Raw genomic sequence first — 15521 nt, forward strand, 5'->3', positions numbered from 1 at the left:
CTTTCAGTGCTATAAGGATGGTATCCTTTGGGTGGGAAAAAATCTAAGAGATACAGACAAAAAAAGAGTATTAGTACTCTGAGCACTTATATATCAACATATTGAATAAAAATAATAACCCAGGTGAAATGGACAGATTCCTAGAAACTCCCTCCTAAGACTGAGTCCTGAAGAAAGAGAAAATATGAATTGATCTATAACTAGTAAGGAGATTGAATCAATAATCAAAGACCTTCCAACAAAGAAATTTCCTAGACTAAATGGCTTAACTGGTGAATTCTACAAAACATTCAAAGAATTGACACCAGTCCTCAGACTCCTCCCCCAAAATTGAAAAGGATGGAACACTTTTGAACTCATTTTATAGGCCAGCATTGCCCCAGTACCAAAACCAGACAAAGACACAACAGGAAAAGAAACCAATGGCCAACATCCCAAATAAACACTGATGCAAGAATCCTCAACGGCACTAACAAATGAGAATTCAGCAGCATAATAAAAGGATTATATCACCATGACCAAGTGGGGTTTATTTCTGGAATGCATGGAGGGTTCCACATTATGAAATCAATCTATGTAATTCACCTAACAGAGTGAAAGGAAAAAAACTACATGATCGTCTCATTGATACAAAAAAGGTATCTAACATAATTCAACACCCTTTCATAATAAAAACATTCAACAAACTAAGATACAGGGAAGCTGCCTCAGCATAGTGAAGTCATCTGTGAAAAGCCCACAGTGAACATGATACACAGCAGTGAATGACTGAGAGCTTCCCTGCCAGACCTGGACAAAGAAGGAGGATGTGTGCTTTCACCACTTCTGTCCAACACAGCTGGAGCAGCAAGGCAAGAAAGAAATGCATCGCAGTAGGAGAGGGAAAAGCAAACTTACCTCTCTTTGTAGATGACATGATATGTAAGAAACCCTAAGCATTCCAATTAACTAATAAACAAAAACTCCACTAGAACTAATAAGTTCAGCAAAGTTGCAGGACACAAAATCAACCCCCTCCCCCAAAATCAGTTGTGTTTGTTTACACTAACAACAAACAATCCAAAAAGAAAACAGTTCAGTTTACTCTAACATCAAACAGAATAAAATACTTAGGAGTAAACTTAACCACGAATATGAATGGTTTGTAGTGTTGCTGAAAGAAAATCATTCTCAAGTAAATGGAAAGGTATCTTGGGTTCATGGACCGAAAGACTTGATACTGTTAAGATATGGGAACTACCGAGAGCAATCCACAGAGCCAGTATGAGCCCTGTCAAAATCACAGCGATGTTTTTCTGCAGAAATAGAAAAGCCCATCCTGAAATTCATGGGACTCCACTTCGCCCATAGCCAAAATAATGTTGAAAAAGAATAACGAAGTTGGAAATTACATACTTCTTGATTTCAAAAATTACCAGAATGCAATAAAGACAAACATTTAGACCAATAGGATAGAATAGAGAGCCTGGAAATAAACTCCCCCATGTATGGTCAGAGGGGCTTCCCTTGTAGCTCAGTCAGTAAAAGAATCTGCCAGTAATGCAGGAATCCACCTGCAATGCAGGAGACCTGGGTTCGATTCCTGGGTCCGGAAGATCCCCTGGAGAAGGAATTTGCAACCCACTCCAGTATTCTTGCCTGGAAAATTCCATGAACAGAGGAACCTGGTGGGCTACAGTCCATGGGGTTGCAGATTTGTCAGACATGACTTAGCGACTCAACTACCATGTATGGTCAGGTGATTTCCAACAGGGGTTCCAAAGACCATTCAAGGAGAAAGGACACTTAAAAAATGTGTTGGGAAAACTGAGTGTTCATTGCAAAAAAACACTGCAAAAAATAACTGCAAAAATTGAACCCTTATCTACTAGCATATACAAAAAGTTAATTCAAAACGTATCAAAACCTAAATGTACAAGTTAAAACTATTAAACTCTTAAAACAATAGGGAAAAAGCTTCGTGACATTGGATTTGGCAATGGTATCTTGGATCTGACACCAAAAGCACAGGCAACCAAAGAAAAAAAATCGGTAAATTGGACTTCAAAAATTAAAATCTTAACCTTATCACAGGACGCTATCAAGAGATTGAAAGGCAACTCACAGAATGGGAGAAAATATTTGCAAATCACATATCGATATTCAAAAAGCATAAAGAACTTTTATAACAACAAAGTAAGTCAACATAATTTTAATTTAGGCAGATTTGAAATAGGCAAAGAACCTGAGTAGATACTTCTCCAAGGAAGATAATACAAATAGCCAACAAGCACATGAGAAGAGCTCAGGATCACTAATTGTGATGGTTAATTTTATGTGTCAACCTGACTGAGCTAAACAATGCCTGGATAAAGCATTACTTTTGGGTGTGTCTGTCAGAGTCATTCCAGAAGAGATAGCCATTCAACTCAGTGGACAGAGTGAAGAAAATCTGCCTTCACCAGTGTGGGTGAGCATCATCCAATCCCTGAGGGCCTGGGTAAAACAAGAAGGTGGAGGATGGACACGTTCTTTCTTCCTCTCTTTTCTTGAGCTGGGATGTTGATTTTCTCCTGCCCTTGGACATCAGAGCTCCTGGTTTGGGGGCCTTGGAAATCCACAACATATATCAGTGGCCTCCCCGGTTCTCAGTTCTTCATTATTTGGACTGAATTATACCACTGGCTTTCCTGGTTTTCCATCTTACACATTGCAAATGTGGGACCTCTCTGCCTCCATGAACACGTGGTTGGTGCCTATAATCAATCTGTCTCCTGTTTCTCTGGAGAACCCCGACTTAACATACTAACCATACACAGGCCAAAACCAGAGTGAGATGCCACATCACACCCACTTGGACTGGTTATCAAGAAACTAGAAGATCAGGATTGGCAAGAAATTGGAACCCTGTGCTCGTTGGTGAGAATGTGAAATGGTACCACCACTATGGGAAACAGTAGTGGTTCCCACCACCCCTCCACATTAAACATGGAGTTACCACATGACCCAAAAGTTCTCCTCCATGAAAAGCAGAGATTCAGAGAGAGATTTGTATACCCCCGTTTACAGTAGCATTATTCATGATGGCCAAAAGGTGGACCCAACCAAGATACCTATGAGTAACAAAATACAGTATGTCCCTGCAGTGGATTATTATTCATCCTTAAAAAGGAAGGAAATGCTGACACGCTGCACCATGGATAAGCCATAAAGTCATTATGCTCAGTGAAGTAAGGACAGTATTGCATGATTCCACTTGGATGAGGTCCTTAGAACAGTCAGATTCATAGAGACAGAGGGTAGAGTGCTGGTCACCAGGGCCTTGGGTGGAAGGAATACAGAGTTGGTGTTTAGTAGGTGTGGTGTCTCAGTTTGGGAAGAAGACAAATTCTGGAGATGGGTGCGGCGATCAGTGCATGGCAAGTGGATGGACTTAATGCCACAGAACCGTATGCTTTCAAAAGATTAAAATAGTAAATGTTACATATAACTTATCACAACTTTAAAAAAGACAATTTTGATTTTCCACTCACCATCCAGCCCGAAAAAAGTGCCAGATTTAAAAGGAAAAAATGCAGTCATTGTGTTCTAGGTCTGCAGCGGGCATATCTGGATCATTGGGATGGTAAAGACAATCACTTGGAAGAGCACGTGATTTTTTAATCTTTAATACAGATGTTTTAGTGTCAGGTTCAACTTAGGGGAAAGTTTCTTGCCAATGTGGCTGGAGGAGTAAAATATAAAGCAGATTCCTTGAGGATAAAGGAGTCTGAAAACACACATCTTCAGCCTGTGAGATCCAGATCTGTCCTGTTCCTTCTCCACAACATGCAGATTCCCTGGAGCCCCTCATGGTGGCCCAAGGCCATTGTGGGCCTGGGTCCTGGTGGCCCTGCTCCCCGCGGCACCCATGGGGGCATCTTTAGGTCACCAAGAGGTGCTCTGTGGACACAGCTTGAGTGAACAGTTCTCACAAGCACACAGCTAGGAGAGATGCAGTGCATATGGGCCTGGGCAGTGATGCTGGCTTGATTTCATTCCTGTTGCTGTAAATTCTATAAACTGCTAACTTATTTCTCAGCTTACTCCACCGTGGTCAGAGGACCTGGCTCCCCGGGGCATTTGCTGTGGTCACTGTGGTGGTGGTGATGCAGACGTGTCCCCAGGGGGAACAGGCTGAGTGGCCAGAGAAGCAGGGGGAGGGGAGGTCTGGAGGGGTGGGGTTGACAGGAGGGACTGTGAGAAGCAGGGCTGGGAAGCATGTGGATTTAGAAACAGAGAGGTTGATGTGAATTTGGTGAAATACGGACTGAGTGTGTACAGGGCTTGGTGTGAATCTTTTTCAGGCATTTTTTCAGTTTTGCTAATTTCTAGGGAAATAAAACCATTGAGAATGGTTACTGCCATTTTCAGAAAATGCGCCACCCTTCTGGGTCCTTCCTCACCTGCTTCATCTGGCGTGAGTTCTGGCCATCAGGCTGTTCCCTATGCTTTAATCTACTGCTGTTGTCACCAAGAGTAGAATTCTGAGTCCTGGAAACAGTGGAGGGTGTTCTGTGCTGTTTCAACGCTTGGGGCTTGGACACCTGGTTAGTCACTCTGTGGCCTGTCGCCATTACATGGTTGTATAGTCAGACCTAAGGATGCCACCTGCTTGCAGTGAGGGGGGCTGTCTGTGCTGGACGCTGGCCTGCAGGGAGCAGGGAAGGTCACCTTTGCCTCTGAAGGTCACCTTCGCCTCCTAGGTCTGCCTGTGGTCACTTTCAGATCACAGGAGGCTACGATGGCAGATCATGTGTGCGTATTCTTTTGGAATCCAAAAATGTGGGCACTACCCTCACTCTGATGCAGTTCTTATCAATCGCAACAGCCCAGCAGACCCTGCTGTAGCCAACAGTGAGTTCAGAAGGGATACCACATGGAAATACTCGGTTGATAGGTTCATGGTCTTAGAAGTGATCCTTAGTCATGCCTACTGTTTGCTTGTCAGCCTGGCCAAACATTTGTGAAACAAGATACTACAACTCAATCTCAGGTTCTACTTACCTTGTGAATGTTTGTACTGAAGAATCAGTTCATTGGAAGATGCCCAGAAGGCTCTTAGGTTTGGGAAACTCAGTTTTTAGTTTGAAAGCTCACTGGTGTAGATGGGCAGTGCTTTCCTTCTGCTGCTGTTAATGGGCAGCCCCAGCTCGGAAGGCTTGATACCAGAGTTGCACACACACATGTGTAGATTGAGAGACTCCAGACCTTTCTCAATGCTACTGTGGGGAGATTTGTTGTACTTGTGGCCACAGGTTTCCTCGAGGTGCAGATTAAGGGCTGGGCTTTGTGGTCCTGGGTGTTAAACAGTCTGTGTTCAGCAGACTGTGTGTGATGCCTTGGCTTTGGGTGCTGCTACGTGAAACTAATTATCTTCCTGTGATGTCCACTCCCTGCTCCCCACCCAGGAAGGGTGCCTGTGGCCTTCAGACGGCTCTGAACCTCGGCCCACCTCAGAGGTAAGGGATTGGAGACTGGCGAGGTGTGGGTGGCAGGAGATGAACAGGATTGGTGGAAGGGTTGAATGTGTCAACACAAAGACTAAGATGTGTGCTAATAACCTGGTTTAAGAGGTGGGGGAGGAACTTCCCTGGTGGTCCAGTGGTATTAAGACTTCACCTTCCAATGCAAGGGGTTCAATCCCCAGCCAGGGAGCTAGGATCCCACATACCTGGAGGCCAATATAACCAAAACATAAAAGTGTTGTAACAGATTCAATAAAGACTTAGTATGATCGGGAAGGGGCTTTCTAGGTGGTGCAGTGGTAAAGAATCTGCCTGCCAATGCAGGTTCGTTCTCTGGGTGGGGAAGATCCCCTCGAGTAGGAAATGCCAACCCACTCCAGTATTCCTCCCTGAAAAATTCCATGGACAGAGGATCCTGGTGGACCACAGTCCATGGGGTTGCAAAGAGTTGGACACGACTGAGCATGCACACACATACAATTGGGAAAATAAGTTTTTTGCTTTTAAGTTAAAAATATGGTATGAGAGAAGTCGATGGATGAATATATATCTTTATATATGTATGTCTTTCCTCTAGAAGAAAGTTGAATGGTGAATAAGTTATGTTAAATAAAATGTCTGGATTCTTTTGGGGAAAAAAATCTATAATCATCTTTACTTTGGAATATAAAACATTTTTCATGTTGTTTGCTAAAAATTACAGGAAATTTTATCCAAAATAACTGGATAAGTCTAGAAGCCAGAAAGAAAAAGTCACTTGTTTCATATTTTAAAGTAACTGATAGGGCAACAGGTTCCTATAAGTAAGTCATAAGTTGTCCCAGCCTTGTATCTGCTCCAAGTACAGGCCCGTGAAGTTGCAACTTTCAATTACAAAGGAAATTCTGTCCCTTTCCCCACTCCTCTGAATCACAGGTCTAGGAGCTGGAAGGGGCTTGAGAAAGCAGAGGGGCTGTCCTTACTTTCTATAAAAAAGAGTGGGACCTGGAGCAGGTCATGTGGGGGGCTGGCCTGGGGGTGGGGGCTCCTGTATTCTTCTTAACCCAGTGGGAAATGTACACATAGCACATACAATAACTCCATTAAACCTACATTTTCAGGTAACTGCAATTATCCGTTGCTGAACCATCCTGGGTTTGGCAAGGTGAGTGATGTAAGTCATTAGGAATGAGAAAACTTTTTTTCCTGGAATAGTCTTTACTTGTTTTTTTGGCGGGGGAAGTTGTCAGATGGGTGAGAACAGACCAGGCGTGAATTTCCCTGCGGCCGTCACGTCCGTGGTCATCACTGTGCTGAGAACATCTCGCAGCCGTTCCTCTCTTCCCTGCAGACCATGTATGCCCCGCGGTCCAGGGATGGGGTGACTGCCCCACCTTTTCTCCAGAGGGATCGGTTCAGCCGCTTCCAGCCCACCTACCCCTACGTGCAGCACGAGATTGACCTTCCCCCCACCATCTCCCTGTCGGACGGGGAGGAGCCGCCTCCTTACCAAGGGCCCTGCACCCTGCAGCTCCGGGACCCTGAACAGCAGATGGAACTCAACCGAGAGTCGGTGCGGGCACCGCCCAACCGAACTGTATTTGACAGCGACTTGATAGGTGTATCCGTGTACAGTGGGGGCCCATGCCCACCCAGCAGCAATTCAGGCATCAGTGCCAGCACCTGCAGTAGTACTGGGAGGATGGCGGGGCCGCCCCCGGCCTACAGTGAGGCGATGGGCCACTACCCGGCTGCCACTCCCTCCCACCCCCAGCACAGCAGCGCACACAGCGGGAGCAGACTGCTGCTCCAGCGGGAAGGCCCTGGAGCACGGAGCTGCCCGACCAGGGCACGGACAGGAAGCCCAGGGAGTGCGTCTGACCTGTGAGCACACCTGATGTGAGAAAAGAAATGGGGGCGTCGCATCACAGCAGAACTCAGTAAAACAGAACAGTTCTTTTCAGGGGAACCACACGCAGAAGGGAATAGTGTAAACCTCCAGTCTGGCCACAACAGTATTCACCTGCGGCAGAGACGGGACAGGGCTGGTTTTGGCGAAGTGTGGGCATGAGAACACAAAAGGGTGCTTTGAAGACACCATGAAATAAAACCCACGAGGTATTTGACTTTAATGTGAAAGCAGAGGCCAGAATGCCTGTTTTACAATTAACCGAATACAGAGGAAAATGTTATACATTATGGGGAAGATTCGCTAGTTTGCTTCCCACCCGAACTGTGGAACTTTTGTTTTAAAAAAATATGATTCTAAGTTTCTGCTTTGTGTGCCAAGGTATAAAGTGAAGTCAGATGAATGCAAGGAGTTAAATCTGTGTTGTGATGCCGTGTTTTTAGAAATTGCACTATCTTCATTGTTTAACATGAGGAAGCTTTATGTGAAGTCCTGTATGTTGTTTTCTCACCTATGCATCATTAGGCCCCATAATAATGTTCCCCCCATAATTGTGCAGGAAAGGGTGTTTGGGGAGGTAGCCTAACATACTGCTAACTTACACTTGTGAAGAGAGTCATCACAGGGCATGCATCACCAAGGCACCTGCAGACTGGATGGAGCAGAGGAAACTCCCGCATCCCTGGTGGGTCGAGTGCCTCCAGCCTCAGGCTGTGTGTTTTACGCCTGCATTCACACATCACACAGTGCTGCCCTAGTGCTCCAGCAGGGCACTTTCTGTAGTAATTGATTTTTTTTTCACTGTAGCATGAAATATACTCAGATAATATACTATTTTATGCAATAAATTGTTTAAAATGCAAGGTGGTTATTTCTATACTGTTGAAACATGTGATTTCAGTGTTTCCTGTGGTCTGTCTTTCCCTGGATAGTTGAGTTCAGGCCTGGATGGCTGATCAGTGAGACTCAGCAGTGGCTCCGATGTGCTTGCTGCTCTGGTGTTGCCCAACACTGGCTGGGGGTTCTCTGTGTGTAGAAACTCCTGAGTTGAGGAAGGGAACCAGCCCCATATGGGAACCAGCGCCTGGGAGAGAAGCAGGGCTCAGAACCAGCCATGCTGCTGGGCCACTCAGCCTCTCCTGGAGAGCAGAGCTGGGCAGGGAGTGACTCAGAGCCTTGGGTGAAACTGAAAAGCACAACCTGCAGCTAAACTTGGCCAGAAGACTTCAATCTTGTAACGTCCATTCTCCCCTAACAGTAACTTCCTTCTGCAGAGCATCTGCCTTTCCTGCACCCAGGTGGGGGCTTCTGTGCAGTCCCTACCTGGTCTTGCAGGGTCTCTGACCTGCAGGTCCAAGTGTCCACTCAGTTCTTAGTGTTGTCGTCTTGGGTGTGGTTGTCTGGTGAGGTGCCCTTGCACTGCTGGCAGAGCACTGTCAACCTCAGGTCCTGTCTGCTGCCCTTTCTGAGGCCCTTCTTGGCCGGTAAGTCCCGGGTTTTGTCTGGAGGATTGGAATCCTCATCCATTTCACAGTGACATCCACACAAGTAGTTGGTCTACCTTAGGAGAAAATGGTCAGCGGTTGTCACTCATGCTTCAGATCCTGTTGGGCAGTGTGCCTCCTGAGGGCCACAGTGGGAGCTCTAGGACAGGCAGAGCTCTGGGGGACTTGACCAGAGGACCCCTTCATCTCCCGAGGTCCGACGGCCTTGGCCACGAGCCTATGCTTTCTTGATGGAAGCTTCACCTTGAGTTGGTGGTGAATATGGGGAAGTGCCTGTCCTCTTCATTTGCGGCAGATTCAGTCAGGCATCCTCCCAGGTGCAGAACGAGGTTGGCTGATGGTGTCGTCATTCCAAACTTCGCCAGCACTTTTGGGAGAGTGGGTGAGCCCAGTCTATGGTTCTAGCTCAAAATGATGAGTTATGCTCAGAAATTGGTAAATTTCTGCAAGTACCTGAACATCTGGCATCTGTCCATGGTGCTGGCAAAACAATAATTCAAATAACTTTAATTGTCCTTTAAAACAGAGATTGCTCCCTTTCAGCCACCCTATTAGATAACTGCCTCTAATGTAAATAGTTAAAGATGTCCACATCTGTAACTATTCAAAGCATGACTTGGATGGTCTCTGAGGCTGGGCCTCTGTAATGAATTAGTTTAGAAGCTGAGGTCCTAAACTGAATTAGGTCAGTCTCCCTTCCATACAGGGATAAGGTGATTTAGGTCTCTGCTCTCTCGAAAGTTGTGTGGCCTGGCATGGAAAGGAGACATGGCTCTGAAGCTGCAGCCTAGTCAGTGGCATCCAGGTTAGACACCAGAGTCAGGTGACCGGGGAGCAGTGGGTGGAAGCTGGGCTCCACAGTCTCAGCAACACCCTGGGTGTGAGCCTTGAGCAGGCCCACCTACAGGAAGATTCATGCATCTGTTGACTTTTTCAGGAAGCCTGGTGTTCCTCACTGAGGTTGTCCTTTCCTACAAAAGAGATTTTGCTAAACAAGCCACGCATTTAGAGTTCTTCTGTGACCAAAATTCAGTGTTTAAAAAGCTTGACAGCCCTACTCTCTGTCCTCCACACCACAAATACACTTGGATACACAGCCCAATCAGCAGAGGGAAACATGCAAAACACAGGCAGGTTTGTCCTGAGAGTAACACTTAAATCCACTAACTGCAGCTGGGAGAGGAGCACAGGGGCTAGTAGGAAGGGGCCAGCAGGAAACTGCAGGCCTTTCACCCCAGCACAGGGATCTGTGCTTAGATAAGCATGTCTCCAACTTTGAGTTACTGCTCTTTACCTGTATTTTATCGTCTTAAGAAGGGCTCAGAGGCCAGCACTTTGCAGAAGTGCTCAGACCTGGCAGAATCCATTCCAGTCTCTGCCTTCCTCAGAGCCAGAGGCTGCATCCTGACAGGCAGGCCCGGGTCTTACCTCCGCCTGCTCTCTGGTGGGGGTGTCCCTGCAGACACTGGCTGGGGCCGTATGCCCCTCCAAAGCAGCTTCCGTCTGCTGCTGGCCACATGGCTTATGTGTGGGTCAGCCTGGCTGAGACATGGCAGCTGGGGGCTGCTCCCCAAGCCTTGTGTTTGTGGTGCTGAGGCTGCTGCTTGAGGTCTGCTGTTTCCAATGACAACACGTTGGTGTACCCTGCATTTTTCTTAAAATTTCCAAAGCTCAGCAGTGTCTATGAGGAAAAAACTGGGAAGGATACTGGTGCTGGGTGTGTGGCCTTGCAGTGACAGACACCTGCTCCCCACTTCTTGGTGGAAGAGCAGTGACCAGGCTCCCCCTTTGCATGGTCGCCTTGGTTACCATGGCTTTGGTGAAGTGGAGATGCACTGGCAAGTCCCCCCAGTGTGAGGACTCTGTGTCTAAAGGGGCCCAACAAAGGCAGATGAAACACCTACTCTCACCCCAACCATGAAAAGGTCCCAGCGGCTCACCTGCCTTGTGTGGATTCCTTAGAAATCAGGATCTCAGCTTAGGTTATTTTACTCCCCAAGTGCTGCATCTTGGGTCTGTATTCACGGCCAGGGTTAGACGGTCATTTGCTGCTACTGCCTTCAGGTTGGCTCGGGGTGGGGGGGGAGGGGCTTGTGAGCGGTGCTGTCCTCAGTGTGCACGGTGCTGGGTGAGAGCTGTCCAGAGATGCAGGTGATGAGGATCCACATCCTTCCACAGAGCTCAGAGTGCAGCAGTTTTAGAGTGACTGAGTGCCACATGTTCTAACTTCAGCTGACACGTTGTCATGCCTCACTCATGGTGGTGCTTTCAGTGTCTGTCACGTATTCATTTTGTAAGGTGCTGTATATATAACTTGACTAGATTATGCACATATCCTACCCAATGGGTGGAACAAAAATGGTACTGCAATATAATGTATAGGTACCAGATTTAACAGAAATGGCATAGAATTTGTGAATGCCTATGTTTTTTGTCCTCTTTTGTAAGGAAATCTGAGTGGATGCATACAGATAAAGTCTATGTCATTTATTTTCTTATTAAATATCAATATTATAACACAAAGAAATAAGTGTGAACAAGCAAGCGCAGCCTATGTACAGCAATCCGAGTTGCATCTTTGCTGTGAAAACACTTAAGAAATAAGTTTTTAAAATTCTGTAGCCTTCTGGGGCCACCAGATGCTTATTTTTAATCCCTTCAAGTTCAGCTGGACCAGTATTTATAGTCAGGAAAAATGCTGATTTTTTCAACTTGCTTTATGAAAACATATTCTATCTTACATTTTAGAATGAAGAGGGCAGACCCAGTGAAGAATGCACTTTCATTAAAATTTAAAACTTTGCAAAACTTAGGTCAGAGTGAGCACAGTGGCCTGCAGCAAGGATTGTGCAGTCTAGATGCATTTGTGACTATCTCTCTGTGCCTTTTTGACAAATGGAAGCTGTGAACCACTGAATGAGCAGTAGTGTTTGGAGAAAAATAACTCTGAACAAACCAGTCCACCTGAGAAGACCCCATTCTCAGAAAAATGTCTGTTCTGGGTTATAATGAACAGACTGGCAGTCAGCCAGCAAAGTGAAGTCTTAAATCCCTTCCCTTTGATATATCCTGGTGATAACTACCCCAGAACCAAACTAGGCTTTGCCGTTGACCAGGGACCACGTCATTCCCCCTGACAAAGCATCTACTTTCAGGTCTCGAGATTCTGATAGTGACCTTTGTGTTTATCTTCAAATATTCTAATAGTCAAAAAAGAAAGAAGTGACAACATTCACTAAAACCACTGACGAAACTCTGGGTGTGGGCCTCCTTCCAAGTTCTGTCCATGGAGGTCATTGGTGAAATACTGCCCAGCTGATCCATACTTCCAGTTTATTCTGTCATTAGAGGATGTTAATTCTGGTTAATTGTTTGTTCTGCAGTATGTGTTCTGATTTGAAAATCACGACAGAATTACTCTCATCCACAAAATAAGTACTGCAAGTGCCTCTGCAGCTCTTGATGCTAACAGACCAGAGGTCAGTCCTCCAGCTGTACTTTTCAGGGGCCACAAGATGATGAGGGTCTGTGTTTTGCACTCACAGCCCCTGCTGTCTGCTCACTGCTAGCAGCAGGGTCCTGGTGGCTCAAGTCAAGGGTGGAGGCTCCTCCCTGTCAGAACCCCTCCCCCGCACAGGACGCTGAGCAGGTTGTTGTCCGAAGCACTAAAGCTGGTACACAGCATGGCTTCCTTTCTACAGGACTAATTGAGGCTTAAACTTTACTGTTAATGATGCCGGTTCATTTTAATGTGCTTGCCTCCTGTATTACTATTCTTCATTTCATAGCTTTCAAAAATCACATTTTCTAATATAAAAGCTATTTTTAAGTATGTGTAATACTATTAATAGCATTTAGTTCCCTTTCATTAGGCTGCTTTATAATGACACGTACAGCTGTATCTGAACTTTTCAATAGTCGTTAGGTTCAGTATCATAGGTTCACATGACCTATGATAATCCAAAGTCATGGTCTTTTTTTAAACAGCCATTTGTGCTTACTGTTCAACATAATTCCCAGTTATACACAGAGAAAGATTTCCAGCTGTTTTGTACCTGCCTGAGTGATGATACAGTTCCTAGACCCAAGGTCTGTAATCGCAATCCTTAAAGGACGATGATGCTCTAGTGCTGTGTATTATGAAATCAGCCCTTTCTGACTGTTTTTAACGCTGTGGTTGAACTGCAGCTTAAAATCATTAAAAATAATCAGTGATACATGTGTCTCGTTTTTTTTTTTTTTTTAACAAAAAATCTTTTCACAATATATATTGGCCGGGGGTGGTGGGGACTGTAAGTACTTAAAAAATTGTCTCAGAAATGTTTCTGATGCTTATTTGGTTCTTATTCTGACTTTTCAGAAATCACTATATTCTGCTATAAACAACACTGGTAGATCACATCATACAGTTCTGATTTCTACACAGGACATTCAGGGATTGTCACCTGACAGGTGTCACTTCAGGCTTCTGGATGCTGTCACAAACTGGAGACAACTCAGAAGAAAACGTGAATGAAACTAATAGGAACTGTTCAGCAGGTGCCCTCAGAGGCTGAGGTCGTTTCTATCAGTTTTCAGTTTGTGATGGTGGAGCAAAAGGAATTCAAGATTCCTTCACTGAGAGATGAGAATGATAACTCTAAGCTCCAAATAAGTACATAGATTCATAGATCACATGATTGAGAATGTACAAAACCTCATACAGTCCACCAAAAGTGAAGTGTAAATGTTAGTTGTTCAGTCGTGTCCAGCTTTTTCCAATACATGGACTGTGGCCCACCAGACTCCTCTGTCCATAGACTTCTCCAAGCAAGAATATTGAAATGCATATAACTGAGTTTAGCTTGATTGCAGGAAAAAAATATAAAAAATTAATATATTTTTGCATTTCTATACATTAGTAAATGAACTTTGGAAACTGAAATCTTAAAGTACCATTTAAATAAATGCCTGGGCCTAATACTCTAGTTATAAACCCATTTTTGTTTTGGTCACACCACGTGGGTCGCAGGATCTTCATTTCCTGAGCAGGGCTTAAAATGGCCACGGCAGTGAAAGCACGGAGTCTTAATCACTAGACTGCCAAGGAGCTCCTATAACACTCATTGCAGATTCTGAATTATTTTTTAGATTATTTTGGAAAGGGGATTAGAAAACTATAAGGAGGAAATTAACTGTAAGAAAAGGATTTCTTTCTCTTAAAATAGCAGTCACTGACAAACCACATTATGCTATTGAATACATTTTATAATTTCTTACTCAGCAGTTAAGAAAATTTAAAGACTTTTCCCCAGACTTATATCCCTCAGTCAAGTAAGACCAGTATATAAACTCTCCTCACAGTTGGGTTTGATTCCTACTGGATTGGGTTCAGTAAACCCCTTTCTATGTGTGGTTGCCTGGTTGGCTGGGTCTAAGATCCGGGTGCAGGGAGGCTACCTTGAGCTGCTCCGGGGGTGGCAGGAGACAGTCAGTGTGGGTCCACTGGTGTCCATCTAGGCAGCAGGGCTCTGTGTAGCCCTGAGGAACAAGAGTCTGTGCTGGAGGGCAGCAGGTGGGACGCTGATCTCCATCGTCAGGGGCCTGTGGGACCTTTCCTGCAGCCCTGGCTGGCTATGCATTGCAAGACCCTGAAGATTACAGAAGCCCCAGGCCAAAAGCAGACAAGAGGCTGGGAAGCTGCTGGGGGTCCAGGAGCTGTCTGTCGGGCTGGAGCTGAAGCACTGGAGGCCAAGGAACCCCACGTGGGTTCTCCAAAGCCCAGGTACTGCTTGCTGCCCAGCCAGGGATGGAAATGCCAAGGTCTGGACCTGCCATTTTCCACTTGGGCTACACTCGGCACAAGATGTGACAGAGCCTAACGCCTCCCTCCTTGGTGGGGAATGGGCTCCTTCCTCCCCTCCCCTCCACACGTGGGAGCTCCCACTGCACTTTGGGGGCGGCACTGGATCCCAGACCCACCCCCACTCCCCAGTCTCTGGCTTTCTTGGACTGACTTCTGTGCATTGGATCGTTTGTGAAACAGCAGAGCTGCCAACTGCTAAGCAAATGGACTAGCAATTCAGGCAGCCCTCTCACTGAACCTTTGGGAGACATCTTTGAAAAAGAACCTTCAGCGATCCACTCACAGTGGCCTTGGAACAGACACTTTATCACTGAAATGAGACAGCCAATAGCTCCATATCTTACTGGAGCATAAAGGACTACAGTAACATCTTCTGTCCATAAATAAATAGAAGGTAGATTCTAAAACAAACTAAAGACTGTATTTGAAGGCATAGTCATTATTTTCACTAGTGGCAGGAAGGTGACCTTAATACATGTACTCTTTTCCCTTTGTTGGGAGCTGCAAACAGCACCCTGCTACATGCAAAATGTTGATTCAGTAAAAAAAAAAAAAAAAATTGTTTTGATACTTTAAAAGGTTGGTTTCACTATTTTCCTTGAATGGTCTCTGTTTTTTTAACCTAATCTGTTTTTCATTTCAATTGTTAATTTTTTGAGCACTTTTTTCCATTTGGTAGACGTTAAGTCTCAGCTATGACTCCCTCTTTACCTTGTCAGCAATCCTACTTAAAAACAGATGCACACACCAGACACAGCAAGTTTAAGGCTTACTGTAAATGAAATGGGTCGTGATAC

The 15521-nt window shown here is 45.3% G+C and overlaps 1 protein-coding gene across 9 annotated transcripts in view; it reads left to right on the forward strand.

Annotated features, from left to right (window-relative positions):
- LDLRAD4 (low density lipoprotein receptor class A domain containing 4) overlaps positions 1-15326 on the forward strand; it is a 165518-nt gene extending 150192 nt beyond the window's left edge. For all 9 annotated transcript variants that reach the window (XM_055559138.1, XM_055559144.1, XM_055559145.1 and 6 more), the window contains 2 exons: positions 5430-5480; positions 6817-15326. In XM_055559138.1, the coding sequence (XP_055415113.1) occupies positions 5430-5480; positions 6817-7353 (588 nt within the window). In that variant the 3' untranslated portion in view covers positions 7354-15326. The remainder of the gene's footprint in view (positions 1-5429; positions 5481-6816) is intronic.
- The last annotated feature ends 195 nt before the right edge of the window (positions 15327-15521 follow it).

This window comes from Bubalus kerabau, chromosome 21 (assembly GCF_029407905.1).
Source record: "Bubalus kerabau isolate K-KA32 ecotype Philippines breed swamp buffalo chromosome 21, PCC_UOA_SB_1v2, whole genome shotgun sequence".
Lineage (NCBI taxonomy): Eukaryota > Metazoa > Chordata > Mammalia > Artiodactyla > Bovidae > Bubalus > Bubalus kerabau.